Raw genomic sequence first — 19,614 nt, forward strand, 5'->3', positions numbered from 1 at the left:
TTCGACACAGATTTGGAGTTTATTCACACAACACACACTACAGTGGGTAATGTATTCAAGAAACATGGGACAGCGCTGCCATATATGACACAGGAAAAACAAAAAGACACTGAACCCTTTCTTTGCCATTATATAAAAATAGTGTTGCTACAAAAGTATAAATTAGGCTTACTAATAAGACAACTTAGATCTGAATCTACACAGGAATCTGCTGCCAAAGTGCCATAAAAAACACAAAATTAATAGAATCAACACATTTTTTTGCATTTTAGCAGAGTATAAAAGGAAGAAATGCCTGTAAAATAGGATGAAAGCAACACTAGTTTCTTAACCTGAATTGATAATACAGACTGTAATCCATAGTTTAACAGAACAAATCTCCATGTAAGCATTCTTATACCATATTTTACAACTGAACTCTTATTATCTGAATAAGTTAAAATCCTGAAACAAAATAAAACTTACAGCTGATTTGAATTTTCTAATAACAGTATCTAAGTTGAGTTTTCTATTATATCAAAACCTTTTGAAATGCTACTGTAGAAAAAAGAGGTATAATGTTATTGGTGCTCCCTACTTTATCTTTAAAATGAAGGCGCCCCCTTGTGGCACACAAACAGCAGTTCTCTTGTATTTACACAATACATCCTCTGAAAATCGGCGATGTCAACTTACAGACACCGACCCATGATCAACATCGCTACTCCCACCTGGAAAGGTTAAATATCCGTCTGGTGTTGGTTGCTTGTCTGACTCTTAATGACCGTCTAAGGTAACGTCTGCTCAGAGCCAAGATGATTCACTTCATCTGATGAGAAACACTGGCTTATAACTTTATATATCAGTACTCTTATTAAAAGCATGCATATCTTAGATATAATTCTCATTTAATCAACAAAAAGATGCTATTTCTAGGTAAAATTAAGTTGACATCATTACGTCAACAATGGCATTTTGTCCCAGAGCATATTCTATTTAAAATACTTATTTAAAAACTGTAAGAAAAGTCCCTTCGTCAGCTCAATCAAGGATCACTGCTGAAACCGACAATGTGAAGTATTTTGACTATTTCTCTGACCAAAGCTAAATTTGGTATGAATAACTGATTTCCAATCACTGAAGTACATTACCTTCTGAGTACTGAGGTAAAACAGTGGATCGATACTTAAAAAATTAAATTTTAAATATAATTTACAGCATTTTTCTTGTACCAAAATATAAATGTGACATAAATCAGTTTGTCAGTGAAAACAGCAGTATACATATTGATTACATTGAATTCAACTGAACCCAATGTAATGATTTTTTTTTTTACACTGAATTAAACCATTGAACAAGAATGATAAAACACAAGGGAAACAAATTAAATGTTAAATAAAAATCCATAGAGACATACTCATAATTCCTTACGAGAACCTAAATTTAAAAAGTAACCATTAAGAAGAAAATCATTTTTGAAACACTTAACAAAGCTGTTAACAGAGGTAAGTAGAGCTACAGTTTCAAATGTGTTTAGTAGCTGTGAAATTGTTTGCAATGCAGAGCCATTCAACTTTAACTGGCATAATTTATGTCCTTAATGTGCATTTCTAATAAGAGGTGACACATTTTATCATATAAAATAAAGCAGAGGCTAGTACTTTAAGTGGATTATTCAGACTCATTTTGGAAAGACCGTGACCTGTTTTTGGCTTTACCCTTTAAATTTCCTCTGTGCAGTGCACATACTTCCAACTTCCTGTGCTCCTTTAAACCAAAGCTACAGTCCCATTATTTTGTGATGGCCGTGTGCTTAACAAAACTGCCTAACACTCTTTGTCATGATTCTGATGTTGATAATAAACATGACATCATTACAGAGATCACAAACATGTTACAATTTGTAGTCTCTTTGTGCAATTCCGTCCAAAACAAAACCACAATTAAGTGGTTGCTTGACTTAAATTTCAAGTTGAACAACATGAATTGTGAGCAATAGCAGAAGATAGGTGTTTGAATTTGTCCAGCATACAGGATTAACTGTAAAGAATAAGAGACAGACAAAAGTGTAATGTGACTGTAGCTTAAGATCAACTGGAGGCCAAAGCCAGGAAACGGGAAAAGAAGAAGACCATAATGTTTTACAGTATGGTCCGACTACAGTGTAGGTACGTATTTTAAAAAGAACGGGGAGATTATGTAGTCTCTGGAAAACATAAATAAATAAATAAAGCTGTTAGTTTTGGGCAAGGAAGTAGAAACACTACCTGTTCATTCACGTGGAGCTGTTAAAGATATAGCTGTAAGTTCATGAGTTCACCTGCTAATGTTGTGTGCACTGGTTTGTTTTCAATCTGCTAGATTTCAGTCATTTCAGTGGATAATTGTGCTTCAGTGTGTAATAGTTAAAATTATTCCTGACCTTTTTTATGAACTGTGAGATGACTCTAAAAGCATACATGCTTAATTAACCAAACCTTTTTAACATTTGGCAAAAGCACAAATCTCACCAAAAGCCACTTTTGTCCATATTTAACCACTAGAGGACACTGTGTCCAACCATGAGCCATATATCTCTCTCAAACTGTAGGAGAAGAAAAAAAAAACCCCAAACACTACAAACTTTAGAAACCATAATGAAAAGAAGGCCATTAAACAGTAATAAAAAGGCAAGATGTTGGCTCTGACTGTAGGGTTTAAGATGAGGACAGGAAAAAACTTAAGGCCCACAAACAGTGATGACAAACTAGTACTTGACAAATTAGTACCAGAGGCAACAAACAAATTTTACAGTATAACTTCCATTCATCTAAGTCATTTTAGGAGGTATCAGATCATTTGAATGTATTCTTGAATCCATTAAAAGAAAATAAAAAATAAAAACTTCACTTGGTGTTGACTTAAGTGAATGTACTGGCAGAATTTGCTTCATTCTGAAAATAATATAAACCAGAGGTGCTTTTTTTTCTCTCTTTGTTTGTTGCAAATGGCACTAACTGCATTTGGGGTGGAACGTTTCACAAAAGTCACGGTTCAGTACATACCTCGGCATTGAGGTCACAGTTTGGTGTGTTTTCGGTACAGTGAGGAAAAAGTGGCGGTGCCTGCTTGGGTGCACTCATTCCTGAGAAAAATCCCATTGATTTAACAAAGAAAATCATTTTCTTTTTGTTATTAACTGTAGGAGCATCACGTGAACAGTCATTTATAATAAATGAAAGTAAAGAATATGGCATATGATAAAGCTTATTGCCTTAAAAAAGAAATCTGTAGCTCACATAAGGAAGACTGTTTATGGTACGCTATCTTATAATACTAGAATAATTAAGTAAATAACTTTCCTGTGGACAAGTCTTCTAATCGAGCTTTGAAAAACGAACACTCACACAAACACAGTGAGCAATGTATGGTGGGCAACCATGCAAGGATTTATGTAGTTATGGATTAATTCTTTGCCTACAAGCCTATGAAACTCATGGCTAGCAACATTAATACAGATTATCTGACAGCCATAACAACATACGAGTACTGAGACATCACAAAGACACAACTGTAGGTGTCTCTTACCACAGAGTTGACTGATGTGCTATTCCTGCATTATCAACTGAACAATCTTTTTGGTTATATAGTGTTTATCAATTGTTTGGTGGAGCAATTTAGCTAACTTATCTTAAATTAATATAAAGGTATATAAAGCAAATATCAGTAAAGAAAACTTAATTATGAGTTATGAGTTTTATTCATTAACCTTACAATGTTGGTCTTTTGTGCAAGTCTAGCAGTTTGACTTGCATTTGTAGCAGCATAAGACCTCTTAAGTTATTATTAAAAAAGAAAACTAACCACTGGACAACCTTTCTTTACAATTTGTAGAATAAGAATTATATTGGAAATTACTGTTGAATCAGCTGGTTGTGTAACCTGGTGGATGAAAAATGCATGCAGTGCAGTGCATGCAAATAATCTGCAGCCACATTTTGAGGGCCACTGAACCAACCATCCAATTAGCCGCAACGATTTAGCTCTCGGTTTTTTTGTCCATCTTGAAAAATATTGTTCTCAGTAAATCATAAACAGTAAAACATAAATCTGGTACACAGAGGTGCAATGGCAGTGAAGACTCACCGCTTGACTCTTTGTCATATACCAACGAACATGATCATTTTACAAGATACTTTATATACACTACAGTTTGTTCAGCCATCTCCCTGCTGGACTTTAAAACTAGTAGTAAAACTACTATAAACTCGTAGGATTGTTTTCAGAGGTCTATGACGGTAGTTTCAAGCAGTGAAAACGTTTTTTACCTGAAAATGTTTCCATCCAGTGAGAGTAACAGCATTAGAGCCTTGTTGCGGTTTAGTCAATAGGCTGGAGTAATTCAAATCACTAGCTGTGAGAAGACCGAAACCCATTCTGCTCAAATCCCACACCGAGGACCGCGTACCAAACAGGACAATCTTTTGAGAGTTACCGTTCCACCCCTACATTTTTGTCCACAGTACTTTACAATAGTCCTTTTTCCATATAAAATATCTAATAAGCCGTGTTGATTTATGGGTGTCTGCAGCCTATACAATGTGAGTTTTCCTGTAGATATCTGTTTCAAGAAGTAGTTAATGTCCATACACATTGAAGTTTACAGTTGGTCTAAACCTACAGCATATAAATAATAGTCTTAAGTCATTGGTTGGAGGTGAAGGTTTGGTTGGTTAGGGTTGGTTGGATTTGTCTTCTAGCCAATGTTAGAGCGAAGGAAAATGAGTTTGTTCATCTCTTCCGCAGTAACCTGCTGCCTCCTCTTCATAGCCAGGCTCTGCTCACACACAGTCACACACTCAGAGCGTATGCCCACAGCAGGCACAGCAAGGAGCCACAGTGCCAGGCGCGCAAGCCTGGGGAACTTCTCACCCACAGCTGAGCTCCAGTACTGGAAGAGATCAGGTGACCCTTGGAGAAGAGGCTCAGCCAGGTACTGAAATATCTCTTGTCTAACTTGACTGTGACTCTCATCAGTACCAGACACTGCACAAGATGAGGACGTCCCCCTTGAGGTGCCACCATTGTTTCCACCTCCCTCTACGCGGCTGATTTTAGGAGTTGGTGGACCATCAGCGTCTCGTTCTTCACCACCTGAACCTCCACCACCTGTCATACCTCCATCCCTGGTGTCAGCAGCCATCTCACATGCGCGAGAGATTATGTCTTCATGCTGGTAGGCTGGTACTGAACGCAGCTTGAGCTGTGGGTCCAAGACCATGGCTACCTGGTGGGCTCGTTCAACCTGGAGACAAACATTTCAGTGAATCTCAGACCTTTTAAAAAACAATTACTGTCATGCAACTGACATAATTTTAAATTTATGTTTACTTCGGCTAGATATTAAATCTCAATACTTTCTGAAAGTTATTGCAGTGACCATCAAGTAAGGAAATCTTGTATCAAATGTCAGATTTGTAATGTTTACCCATTTCAAGATGGTTTCAGATTTGATCTAAAATGCAGTTTTATTCAGACAAGTTCCTTTTATAGCTGTTTTTGTTTAAACATTTCAAATTTCTTTATTCTAGTTTAATTTTTGCAATGAAAACAGGGTTTTTTGGAATGCCACGCTTAGATACTGTGCTACAATCAACATTATATCAACAGCACTGGGAGATTTCCAAAAATAGCCAGGCTCCAGAATTACACTATTTGAATCTTCTAAAAATAAGCTAATCACAGAAAAAATAGCAACAGAAACGATACAAGTCAACCAATACGATACCTTAAAGTTTTCCTTAAGTGCTTCTAGGAAATAGTGGCAGAGTTTACTAGCTGTCCCAGTTCCAGCCTCTCCAGCTTTGGATGTGAAAAACTTCTCCAAGCGTAGGTAGACAGGCAGCACCTGCTGTAACGTTGGTCTCCTTTGGCTACTAAGCTCCAGAGCTGCCAGGCGCAGAGGCGCCAACAGACAAGCCAGCGTGCTTAGCAGATGTTTGTTGAGACCTTGGAGGAGCGGTGCCGTGGCCTTACTGCGTCCATACGCCTCACAAATATGTTCGAAGTGGGCATGGACCTGCAAGAGAGCTTCAGCCATGCGATCCCAGCAAGGAGGAGTGGGGCACTGTGCAGGGCTGCCCTGAGTACCTTCCTCAGTTGTGCTTGTGGATGTGTTTGTGCATTGTTCTTCACGAAGAGACAATGTGGTGCAGGAGGCAATGTCTCTGCATGTTGAGAGAAGCTCAGCCAACTCATGCAGACCTCGAGCCTGAAGGCTGCGCTTCCCAAGGACAGCCTGGACAACTGCCCCGAGTGAACACCCGGCGCATCGCAAGCATATCCTTCCTCGGCCACCGCCGCCCAGTGGTGATCCTGCAAATCCTGCTGCCCACACTCTGGGTTCTGAGACATACACGGTACGAATGTCTGACATCACAAACTCAGATAGCACATTTTGCACCCAGTGATGAACCTGCTCCGGCCCTTCCCTAAGCTCAGCCTCCCTCACACCTAGAACATAGCGCTTCAGTCTTGACCCTTCCACCTGGTAGGCTGTTAAAACATAACAGGCATCTGGGCCAGATGTCTGGGAGTGGCAGGTGACAGCGATGCCAAGAGAAGCATTTGAGCCTAGAGCACATGTGACCTTGACTTTTACTTGGTTGTACATGCGGGGCAGCTGGCGCAGAGCCAAGGCACTCATGTTACCAAGAGCATCACGGGTAGAATAGGCACCATGACGAGCACCCGTATCCACAAGGGTCTGTGCCAACTTCAGGAAGTCCTTGCTGTTGAGCACATTTAGCATGCTCAGATCCGAACACATTACCCGTAAGAGGCGCTCAGCCACCTGCTGTCGCTCCTTCTCAGGTAGTCCATTATTTTCTGTCAGCAAAAACAGCAGACAGATGGGTAAGAAAACACTCAAGATTATTTCTAAATGTTTTTATTTGATATATTAGCGGAAAACACAGGAAAAGGGCAAGATATACAATAAAAAAGACGTCATTGCCCATATTTAAACTTAGATTTAAGGTGAAGTTATTCACCTTAGTGCCATAATTTTCATTTTGCTCTGATATATATATCTATATATCAGAAGACAATACTTCTTTTATAGAATATATTTTCCTAATAATACAGAAATATAGGTAAGATGCGGGGGGGAGGGGGGAGAGAGGTATGCCAAGGGAAAAATACAAAGGGAATACAAAACCATAAAATGTACAACTGATGTTCTACTGTGTTGAATTCTGGATAACTGTTTTCATGCTTTTGTTTATGTGCCATATTGTGAAAATTCTGCAGGTTTTTTTTCAACTAAAACATCTGTCAACACATACTATGGATGCAACTATAGCTGGTTGCTCACACGAGAGTACGGTGGGGTTTTCGACTAGCTGCTCATTTTATTAGCTAGGTAATATTGGTAGGCTTACTGACTGTGAGAGATGGATAATCGTAGCCAGAACTTGTTTTATTGAGAGCAGGAATCCAACTCAATCTGCTGTGGGATTTATTGCGATATACATTAGAATTATGAAATGAAATCATACTGTTAAAAAGGTACCACATACAGTAGCAAATAGCAATTCAAACAGCGCTGGTTTTATGAACTTGTCTCCAGGGCAAGAAGTTGTACGATTAAAAGTGTGAGTCCGTTTTGTTTTTGAAAGCCTCAGAATTACACTTCGACCAAGCACGAAATGGCAACTGGTAATAAGCTGAAGAGTTTAAAACATTAAACTCTTTCATAGTGTATGCACTCAGTTCAAAAACAACATAAATGAAAATGTCTGTGTGTGTGTGTGCAGAGGTACAACATCGTGGTTGGTAATCCAGTCTTTGGGTCTAATTGACTTATTGTTGGTAATTTGTCCAAATAGTACTGCTTGACAGGTCAATTTCCCTTTTCTTTCACTGTCTCCTTGTCAAGCTACTTTTGCAACAATATGGTATATATCTTTACCACCAGACCTCAACATTTCTAATTACACGGTGTAGAGTCAAGAGGTGTATGGAACGTTTCATAGCTCTACTGTGAAATTTACAACTATATACAGTCTGAAATTAATAAGGTTGAGCCAGTACTTACGACTGAGTGTGTGGTTTCTCTGGGAGATACTCTGAGGCTGGATTTGTAGTTTAACTGAGGAATGGGCCTGAGCCTGAGAACTTCTCCACAGCTGCTCCTGAGGACCCGAGGCAGAGGAGGTTTTGGGAGAGTCCCCTTTGGTATGGTTCTCGTTGTCAGCTAAGGAGAATCAGAAATGTAATATCAGCCTGAGGCAACAATTTTTATTGTTCTCATGTAAAAATGCGTATGATTAGTGCTTCCAGGGGAGAATAATGTAAAGATTAAAATTGCAACACAAAATTAAACAAAAAAAGCAACTGCCAGCAAAAACAAAAAACCATTGAAACAACTGCAGTCAAGACAACTGAGCAAGTTCATACTTTAAATTACATGGTCTTTTTTTACTATTAATACTGTGATGACAAAATTTACGGTTGCTTGTGATTGAAACCGGTCTTTATTCCTGACACTGTATATATAAATTGATCAAATAAATGACAAAATAATGAGTAAGCAAGGTACCTGCTGCATATTTACATGGTTAAATGTACACTGCACTAAAGGTTTTTCAACAGAAAAAAACCATAACCAGCAACCTCAGGTCCAGATCTGCAACAACCCTCACAACAATGTATTCCTTGGTTGAACAGTCTACAACACTTCTATGTCTAAAACTAAGAAAAGATATATTAATAGTATAGTCACATAGTCTTTCACATGCATCACAGCCAAAGAGGGTGTGTTCACATTCTGTATTTGTTTCTTTGTTAAACTTAACATGCGTTAGTAGTCGTGGACTCACCAGCATGGGACTGCATGTGCTCCAGCAGGTTGTTGTAGAACTGGAACTGGATGCCACAGGCACCACAAGTGTAGGGTTCTAAAGAAATCACAAGGCCCACAAGAGTTTGGACTCTTTGTCAAAGGCAAAAAACCCTACCTACTAGCCTTTCCCTAACCTATACTAGATCTATGGTAAATGCAACAGCTGTAGTTTTCTTAGTGGTTTTTACAGCCTGAGTTGTTTGCAGGGTACTGGGAGGTAATTTGTGAAGGTTATGCACAACTTTTCAAATTACTGCAGCAATGTTTAACAGTTCCCACATAGTGGTTTAAAGCATTGTTTTTTTTATAGTCATCCATGCCCTCAGATCAAATATGGCAAAACAAGTTTTCATCTTTATGTTAAAACACTTTAAAATGTGTAACAACGTTTATGTCCACCTACAGATATCTGTAACAGTGTAAGACGCTGTTTGGATGCCATTTCAAGATGCAGCTATAACTGAACACAATGTACTACCCCAATTCAAAAAAAGTTGTGACGATGTGTAAAATGTAATAAAGATTTTCTTGTCTTATCAACCCCATATTTTATTCACAGTAGAGCATAAACAACATATCAGATGTTGAAACAGACATTTTACTATTCCATGGAAAATATTAGCTCATTTTGAACTTGCAGGATGTAGGATGTCCAACATTCCTGGGGCTTTGTTGCTGATTTTTTTGTTTTATGATGCACCAAATGTTTTCTGCTGGTGAAAGGTCTGGACTGCAGGTAGGCCAGCTCTGCACCTGGACTCTTCTACTGCAAAGGCATGCTGTTGTGATGGCTGCAGTATGTGGTTTAGCATTGTCTCGCTGAGATATGCAAGGCCTGTTGCTCTCAAACAGGCCTTTTCAGGATACTTTTCAGGATTGATGGTGCCTTTTCATACAGTATGTATCAGAAGCCTACAGTGGCATTTCTATCTCATGTTCACATATGGCTTCTTCTTTAGATGATACAGCTTTAACTTACATTTGTGGAATGCACTGGAAACAGACAGCGTTTTCACTGATTTCTGGAAGTGTTCCTGAGCCCATGCAGTGATGTCAAGTAGAGAATCAGGCTTGTTTTTTGCCAATTAACCTAATTAGTTGTCAAATGCTCATCCATTTGTTTTTGATTTGCGGCAATTACTTTTCCAGCCTTTTGTTGCCCCCTGTTCCAACTTTTAAGATGTGTTGCTGCCATCATATTCAAAATGAGCTAATATTTTCCATAAAATGGTAAAATGTCTCAGTTTCAACATCTGAGATGTCGTTTATGTTTTACTGTGAAAAAAATATGCGTTGATGAGATTTGCAAATAATTGAATCCTGTTTTTAAAATAAAACATATGCTGACAATCCTATAAAGCCACTGTGTCATAATGAAGAGGCTAATTGCAGACATTGTGTGTAATCACAATAAATGAACAAGAACATTTTAAGATAAGATTTGAAAACTTTGTTCCCATTTTCCCAAGTACACGGTTCTTTATATTTACATTGGGCTTTTTAGTCAGGTTCGAAAGGTAACAAAACTATATGAACAAATTGAATGAATGTCAATAATAATAGAGTGTGAAGTATTTCAGAGTAGATGAATTGCACAAGGGTTATTATTGCATGTCACTGTACATTGTAAAAATGCAGCAGTCCGGTTTAGCAGTTTCGACTCCATTTAGTACTAGACAATATTGCTGTACAGCACTAGAAACGACAGCAGCAAATCAATTTTGCACCAAACATTGGCAGATTAACAAAAATAAAAACATACCAGAAAAAAAAAGTGAAATGAGGGGGAGTGCAATATGCATACATTTCATTTTGAGCATGAAGGTGGGGTTGGACTTACTCTGTGTTGTAGAGAAGGAGCTCGCCACCAGAGGGCTTGGAGTTCCTGTGGACAAGCGGATAGGTAGGGTGTTAAAGACTGCACACAGTGAGCAGTTATCTACAGCTTTTTTCCCCTTGTTTATTAAAAAATGCTTCATTTTAACTTAAATGCCTTCTTTTTGCAAGCATGACAGTAATGCAATCAAACAGTAATTGTTTAAAAGTTTATCTAAATCTAGAATATTGCTATGTCTTTTTTGGTGCAGAACATGGCCTCAGATATTTTGTCCAGGTGCCTATGATGATATTTACAGTATATAATGAAGTAAAAAAGTGTATCTATTAAAAAAGATACGGATTGATTGTTCCAGGTTTAGGGACAAAATATTTTCCAAAAACAAAAAGTATAAATAAAGAATGGCTTTCGGCTTCTTTCAGATCAAAATTATAACCCTAATTTCCGAGTCATCACGTCTACCATAAGTACAGTGATCATAACAGTGGAACCATGCCCACAGATAAGTATCATATCACCTTTCTTTCCCCTATTTATGCCACTTTCTAAACTGGAGCACATAATAGCAACTTCACATTTCCTGTAAACAAGCTAAGGGTGCAATGAAATCTTCTTGTAGGATTGTACAATGGCTGGTTTGAGCCTCACCAACACTGCACAGTCCCTGCTTCTGCTACATTTTTTTATTTTTTTTTTTGTTTAGTTTCCCACCTTCAAAGCTAAATGCTAGTTAGTAGACAGGTCACCTTTAGAAGTTGAGCACAAGAGACATAAGAAAATGCCAAAGTTATCATAAAACACGTGTGAGGTGCCGTATGAAGACCAATTATAGGCATTTGCCTCTCTCTCTGTCTTACCTGCTCTCAACTGGAAGTGAAAAATGTTTTGCTTTTAAATCTTAAGTCTTAAATCTTTGTCTCTATAACATCAAAAAGTCATGATGAAAGAAATAACAAATAAAAACAATGTAAGAAATTAAATATTCTTCTTAGGTAATATTTTAACACTTAACTAATCTGCTGCTTTGGGATTATGTCAAGATGATTTGACTAGGTTTTATCAGTAACCGGGTAAAGGAAGCAAACCATCATAAAACCTGTCACCTGGTTCGAATATTACTGATTGATGCACAAAAATATATGACATCACATATTCCCCCGCACTTCAAACTAGTGAGAAAAGCTCAGACACGAATCTCTGCTAAGAAAGAAGCAGGTCTTTAACTGACAGAAATGTAGAACAGCATAGCTCACAGTATGAAGCCGATAAAGAAAAATGTGTTATCTAGACCATTTACTGCAAGTCACTTTACTAATGTGTGGCAGCTGTTGTTAGAACCAAAGATGATCCAACGCTGTGTTTAACAAGGTCTCCATTTTCATGGTCTGAGTGTGGAGTAGAATAGTAATCATGATAACAACAACAGAGCTCCTGGACTTGAGTTTTATATAGTAACAATTGATGCAAGGTAGGTCATACAAACCTCTTTACATCCTCAGCTCCCCCTCCATCTCAATTTTCAGCCTGGCATCAGTAGCAGAGCACTGTCTACAGAAATACTGCTTCTATCTATACCAACACATATACCTGCTCTGGAGCAGAACTGAAAATGCTTTTTACTGTTGAAGCAGAAAGGATACATTTCCACTGAAATGCATCGAAATAAAATAAATCACTCGGTGCTCACCGCTTGAATTCTGCGAACTGTTTGTGTCAACCAGACTTGACTGGATCCCACTCTCCAGTTTCCGCCTGAATGGACTGTCTGTAGGTGAAAATACAGGGGGAACAACAAATGGCATGCCCATGCAAAATAATGTGGATAATAAGCTGTGAACTTACACAGCAGTTAAGATGAAGCAAAGATGCAATTTACACTTAATTTTAGTTTAGCATGCAAATCAATCACGCTAACAGCCTCACGATGGACCCAAATGTTAATTTGAGATTTAAGTATAGGTATAATTCCTCCTCTTCATTTCATCTATTTTGACCCACTTCTATGATGCGAGTGTGTCCCTTGCTTTAAATAGTTCTTTATGGTGTCTTAGCAAAATCAGAGTGGATGAAGGGATGTCATAAACTAGAAAATGCAATACAAGCTGAAAGAAACATTATACATTTTTGGCAGAAGGAAAGAAAAAGGTTTTGGTGATATAAAAATGCTATGTACAGTCATCTGCATTATTGATGATGAAGGATTTTAGGTAATACGTTAAATAAAATAGAGTTTTAACACGATAGCTTTAAAGAGACATTTAGTTAGAAACGGGACAATCTGTGCAAGTTGTATTAAATTTTATATTCATGTTTTTAATCATAATTTTAATGTGGCTCTTGAGGCAATAGACAGGAAATAAATGATTCTCAGTGAACAATCATTTAAATTGTGCAATTAAAAATTCACTAAAGGTTAATACTTTCCAGCAGGGTTTCCACAAATACAGTGGCCTGGTGACCTAGGACCACACATTCAATCTGTTAGGGTTCGCAGATATCTGATTTCCACAAGGTAAGTATAACATAGTAAGATGATGTCACCACAGTTCAGATGCCTGCCCTCAAACCCAACTATCCCAAGATCATACAGCTGTCGGTGCTCAACTCACACCACATTCAACAGTTTAGACAGCAGCTGTTTGGTTTCTGATCATGTTCACCTGATTATTTTCCTATTTTTAATAACTACTGTTGTGAATAATTTGTACATTTTTGCACTGAGCAAAAAGTAACAAATACTTCCTGTTTCTTAGGAGGTACACAATTCATGATAATTAATTTTAATGTTTAAATTTTGGTCATAATCCAGTGTGTTGTATTTGTGTGGAGAGAGTAGAACTGTTCATATCATGAGGTTATGAGATATGACAAATTTGCTAACATTAAAAAATGTACAAGAAAAAAAAATTCTTACTTTTTATTTTACCAGTTTGGCTGTGGCCAAATTTACTCATGTCCAAGCTACTGCATTCCTGTACCCGTGAAGCCTTTATATCAAAGGAACCTGCATGAAGAGAGTCTTAGAATAAATTATAATTCAGTGCTCTAATTGAAACCAGTGACATCAGCTGAGAAAATGATGCTTATTTTTGGTTTTATAAAAACATCACTAACATTGTTATTTAACAGTAATACAGTGTATGTGCAAACAAATTGATTAAAACATATAAAACATGATAAAAGGCTTTCTGTCTGTACCATCTTACACACAAATAATTTACTTCATGAATATCTTGAGCAATCTAAAATAATGAAATTCAAACATGCTTACCCATTGGTGTATGAAGAGCAACATGCTCCTGGTATGGGTTAAAATACTTGTACTGCTTCCCACAAAACTCACAAACATAGCTCCCAGTTTCTGGAGACAAGAAAACACACAAACCTTTGTTTGTTCATGTTTGTCCATGTTTGTGATAAAACCTCATATTGTATCATAGCAAGTTAGGTCCAAATTGTTAGACTAGTTGTGCTCAGTTTAACAAATTAAGTGATAAAATGAGAACGTAGAAGAAGAGAACAAGATGTCCAGATAGAGTGGGATGAGGCTTTACCGAATTGAAAATTTTAACTGTGAAGTTAGGCTAAGATAAAAGCATGAAAGTCTCCCTGCAAAGTGTGAGGTTCACATTTTATTCCCTCAAACAGGAGTCATTAGTGCAACAAATGCAGGCTTCCCACCTGCGAACACTGCCAATTGTGTTTGAAGGGACACCTGTCGCCGTTGGTTGAACCCGCGGTCTCTGTGGAGGAGGGCGAGTGCTTTTTCCCCTGCGAAGGAGGACTTTTGGACTTATGTTCTGAAACCTTTTGTGTGGAGTAAGCTCATATGCTTAGTGTTATTTTTCTACCATGGATTATCACTCAGATTTAAGGTATTTCATTACCATGTGTCCAACACACTGAAGTGGACATAGGTGGGATTAGGTTGTCTCAGGAGTCTCAATGCAAAGTAAACAAATACATCTTGATTGTAATTTCTGATTGTCTCTTCCTAATTAATCAGTGAAATGCAAAAACTAATTATGACAAATTACACAGTAATTTTTGAGTTATGGTGGCAAATTATCACAATTTGTCACAATTGTTGGGCTATGACATACGTGTTCATGTCAGGTTTACACTGTGCATTTTGTAAGCATTTCTTTTTCAACCAAGATGTGGACCTAACTTAAGTGCATCAAACCGTCTTACTTGGTCCAATTTTCTGATAGGGTTCAACGGGCTCCTCCTCTTTAAGGCCGTCCACAGGCAACACTACCTGCTCGTAAGGATCTAGGAAAAGAGGGAGGAAGGACAGAGAGGAAAGTTTCTTACTACTTAACGATACTATTAACACTTAGGCTTATCATTAGATGTAATTTTGTCTGTTTCATATTGCTTCCGAGATGGAATACACACATGTTGGCCTGAGACACATTTCCTGCGTGACAGCAATGCAGCAAGCAAATATGCACACATTTAAGATATTACGTTGTTATGTGTGTAAAATAACGTCATATGTGCAACATATCAAACTCTTCGATTACCAGATTGTCCTTTCAGTTTAGCCTAAACCGAAGCTCCTCCACAAATGTCCAACAAATCTTAAACTTCACTTCTCCATTCACTCCTGTCATTGTGGTTGTGCTACTCAATGTTTATTTTTACTAGACTGAGATGCAGACTGTTACAGTCCTTTCAGCTTATCCCATGAGTTCAGGGTCGCCACAGCGGATCATCGTCCGCATGTTGATTTGGCAGTTTTTATGCCGGATGCCCTTCCTGACGCACCCCTACCCAATTTCTACCGGGCTTGGACCAGCAAGAGCTATGGAGCACTGCACAGCTGGGGAGGGGAATGGGCTGTTAGGGGTTCAGTGGTTCAGTGTCTTGCCCAGGGACACCTTGACATATAGCCAGGGCCGGGGATCAAACCACTCACCCTGTGGTCCGTGGACGACTGCCTTTACCAACTGAGCCAAACATCCATTGCCGCCTCATAAACATGTGAAACATCGAGGTAACTATGGATTTTACAGCTTGTTCACCTCAACAATACAACACGTAATGTAATGAAAAAGTGAAAAGCCAAAGATTTATCAGTTCTAATTTGTGTTTTTTGTGCTATTAGCAAAGGAAATATATAGAAATTTGGAAAATTACAGTAAATTCTTTAATAGTAGGCTTTACGTAATGACACAAAACTAAGAACTAACCTGTCTGAAATACACATACTATAAATAATTGAAATTGTGTGTAAGCAACTACAAAATTAAATAATGTAGTAATAAATAAATAATAATAATGACACATAACTTAACACATAACAAAGACAACACAACAAATGTTTAAACTGAGAAATTACATTTTCTTGAAAAAATTATACTCTATGCTTATTTTAAATTTCATGCCAGCAACACATTTCAAATGTTGGAACAGGGGCAACAGAAAAATAAATAAATAAATAGTAATGAATTAGTTCAATTGAAAAAAGGAGAGTATTATGGTTGGATATAAGAAGAGCAGAATAAGAAGAAGGGCTGACTGTAAACGAAGAGGTTAACCACTCAGGACGAAGAGGTTAACCACTCTGGCAAATAGTTCAAAAACATAATAACATTCTCAATGTAAAATCGCAAAGAATTCAGGCCTAAAAACCAATAGTGAATGGCCATGATCTCGAACTGCATTTTAACAGATAAGTCTGTAATAGAAACTATAGTATTGGCTCAGGAACAGCCTGAAAACAACTCATTGAACACAGCTTGTTACCTCACAAATACAACCAAAAACTCTACAGTGAAAGAAAGGGTGCTTTAGTGCACAAGGCCTGGGTAACTTGCATGTGTGAAAGCACCATTAATGCTGCACGATAGCGGTTTTGGAGCAACATATTCTGCCATTCAGACAACGTATTTTTAGGTAAAGTTACAAAATCACATCTCTGTAGTAAAATAGTCCAGGTGCTAAACTTTTCTGCCTGCAGTCCAGCCCTGTCACCCTTTTAAAAACAGTAGAAGCATTGTGAAGCATAACACAACAAAGGAGGCCCTGAACTGTTGAGCTGTTGAAATCCCATATAAAGCATGAATGGAGGGGAAAAGGGTCTTTTCAAAACTAAAGTAACTGGTCTCATCAGGTCCCAAACACTGGGTGCTGATAAAAGCAGAGTAATGAAACAGTGGTAAGTATGCCCGTCACAACTTTTTCATTTAATGTGTTGCTGGCATCAAATTCAACATGAGAATACATTAAAAAAAAACAACAACTATTTCTTAATTTCGCCATTTGATAAATTTGACAACATTTTCGATCAAATAAATGTTCTGAATTATTTGTAAGTCATTGTTTTTATTCAATTTTGCAAAGCATCCCAATGCTTTCAGAATCAGAGTTGCATAAGAAAGAAGCCATTACTTCTCACTGGATAGTGCGTTGTGTACTTTTGTGTACTTTTTCATTAGTTAAAATGTGGGCTGCTTTTCTGATCTGCTTCTCTTCACATGGTATTCTGCTTTAAGTGCTGTGAGCTTCTGCAGTGAGAGGACCGTGTCAAATGGGAAGTTCCTTAAAGGCTTTCTAATGGTTTTTAAATTCAAGTCAAGGTTTCTAAGAAAACCTAAATTGTCATTCAAATTGTGCAAGAACTCCTGGTTACCATCAACTGCATGCAAGTCACGATGCTCCTGGAAGCAGCTGTAGTATTTATACTTCTTGCCACAGATATCACAGGAGTAACGGAAGCTACCTGCAGATGAACAGAGAGAGAGAGAGAAAGGGGGAGAGAGAGAGAGAGAGAGAGCGAGAAAGGCACTGTTTATATATGACTAACACACAGGTAGGAGGATAATGAACATTACTGACGATGACGAGCAGTGTTTTGTGGATGACCAAATACTAAAATGCCATCTGGATTTATAGTAACCTAATAAATATAAAGAGAAAAAAAGATTTGTTGCACTTCACACTTAGTAGGCTACTGACAGCAGGGGAAACATGAGAGGACTTGACATTGGAGGTACAGTGCACAAACAGGTGAAAATAAATAATTTTAAAAAGCAGGTGACAATCCGAAGGTGTTTTCAAATGCTTTTCAAACATCTTCTCATAGAAAAAGGTGCAAGGAAAGCAGTGTTTGTGTTTGCGTTTGTCATTTTGCATTTGCACATAAAGAATGTTAAAAATACACAAGGCAGGATTTGATGGCATTAACACGAACAAGGGAAAGATAACCACGGAATAGTTGGACAAGACAGAAATGCTGATGAATCTCTGAGAGGACAGGTGTGAGGAACTTTCATGTTTTCATGTCATATTTCTGACTTCTGCCATCATAGGTAAATAAAAGAAATCTTTAATTTATTGGAATAGTAGCAAACCATATAAAATGTCTATTGCAAATTAAGAAATTCAAACATCTAATACAGAATACAATAATAAATTGCCATTGCATTATTATTGGGCATCTCTGATTGGTTGGGCCGTGATTCAGAGAGAGATATTAACTGGAACAGTGAAAATTATGCAAGAAAACATTTTAGAATGTGCATTGATAATGATTCTAATTTACATGTTAAAAATTAAGTTTCACAATTATTTTGTGTTGAGAGCCACTAGATTTTAAGGACATAAGGGATGCAGATTACTTGTCTTGCTAATTTTGCTGCGGTGGTAGGCTGCTGCACTGTGCAGCCAGGTGGCTGTTGAAAATTAAGAACACCTGAGGTGTCTTTTGGCACAGAGTGAAGTCCTTTCTGAGAGCAATCTGTTGCATAAAGAGTGAGGTGCAGCCTAACTGAAAGACAAACTCTATTTGTAACCTTTCTGCTCCAGTGCAGTGACAGAGGATATTTTTCTCGCCACCCTAATGTGTCTGATGCTGCCACAGCAGAACGACCCTCACCTCACACACCCAAAATCTTGTTTGATGGTTTTGATTCAATCTTAGCGCAATTACTGTCTGATTTAAAAAATGTATTAAATATATGACAGAATTTTACTGTCCTTTCGGCCTATCCTGTGATCATCCTCTGCATGTTGATTTGGCACAGTTTTTACTGTGCTGGATGCCCTTCCTGATGCAACCCTCCTCAATTTCTACCAGGCTTGGACCGGCACTGCACAGCATGGGAGGGGAATGGGCTGTTAGGGGTTCAGTGTCTTGCCCAGGGACACTTCGACATATAGCCAGGGCCAGGGATTGAACCATTCACCCTGTGGCCCTTGGACAACTGCCTTTACCAACTGAGCTACAGCCACCAACAATACATTACAAAAGACTGATAAAATTTCATTATTTTGGAAACAAACAAAATTGGCTGTTCTAGGAATGTGATACAAGTGGCCACTTACAGCTAACACAGTTGATTTAAAAAAAAAAACTACGTCACAGTGAAAAGGTTCATGAAATTTATGCTTAATTTGCAACAAGGAAATAGAGCTGTAACAGCAATTATTAGCGAACCCAACTGTAATTGCACTTTTAACACCTCAAGGCTCTAATACTATGCATATTCTATAATTTTGCCACAAATTAATGTGACTAAAACTATTTTCCACAAATTAGTGGGATCCTGGCATTTGTCAGTGTAATTAAAGCTCACATAACATCATTGCCGCAAGCATAGGTGAGGACACATTCAGAGTGCATCAGTAACAAATGAATATAATTGGTTATGGATGCATTCTTCTTCCAGACTGGGCTCTTTACTGTGATGGACAAGCCCAGTCACTTTGAGACATTTACTTTAGTTTTATGTGTCTCTAAAAAAAAAAAAACAACCCCAAAACAACAATGTGACCTTCAACACCCTTTGATTTGAGAGTGTATGTGAGTTTCGGGGTCGTGTAACGCAGCAAACTGAATGTCGGACCCTGCCATTAATAGAGGTCTATGAAAGGTTTCGGAAAACAACCGTGCCAGTATTCAAAT

At 37.9% G+C, this 19,614-nt stretch overlaps 1 protein-coding gene across 8 annotated transcripts in view; it reads right to left on the reverse strand.

Moving 5' to 3' along the window:
• The window catches only part of znf618 (zinc finger protein 618), a 42,574-nt gene continuing 22,960 nt past the window's right edge, over nucleotides 1–19,614 (reverse strand). For 6 of the 8 annotated variants that reach the window (XM_067483779.1, XM_067483778.1, XM_067483784.1 and 3 more), the window contains exons 5-15: nucleotides 17,341–17,430; nucleotides 14,895–14,975; nucleotides 14,382–14,471; nucleotides 13,972–14,061; nucleotides 13,615–13,704; nucleotides 12,388–12,465; nucleotides 10,704–10,748; nucleotides 8,841–8,918; nucleotides 8,057–8,215; nucleotides 5,747–6,846; nucleotides 1–5,263 (exon numbers count right to left, since the gene is read on the reverse strand). In XM_067483779.1, coding sequence (XP_067339880.1) covers nucleotides 4,715–5,263; nucleotides 5,747–6,846; nucleotides 8,057–8,215; nucleotides 8,841–8,918; nucleotides 10,704–10,748; nucleotides 12,388–12,465; nucleotides 13,615–13,704; nucleotides 13,972–14,061; nucleotides 14,382–14,471; nucleotides 14,895–14,975; nucleotides 17,341–17,430 — 2,450 coding nt within the window. In that variant the 3' untranslated portion in view covers nucleotides 1–4,714. The remainder of the gene's footprint in view (nucleotides 5,264–5,746; nucleotides 6,847–8,056; nucleotides 8,216–8,840; nucleotides 8,919–10,703; nucleotides 10,749–12,387; nucleotides 12,466–13,614; nucleotides 13,705–13,971; nucleotides 14,062–14,381; nucleotides 14,472–14,894; nucleotides 14,976–17,340; nucleotides 17,431–19,614) is intronic. The other 2 variants (XM_067483780.1, XM_067483781.1) reach the window with 2 other exon arrangements.

The sequence above is a fragment of the Channa argus genome, chromosome 18, assembly GCF_033026475.1.
Source record: "Channa argus isolate prfri chromosome 18, Channa argus male v1.0, whole genome shotgun sequence".
Classification (NCBI taxonomy): domain Eukaryota; kingdom Metazoa; phylum Chordata; class Actinopteri; order Anabantiformes; family Channidae; genus Channa; species Channa argus.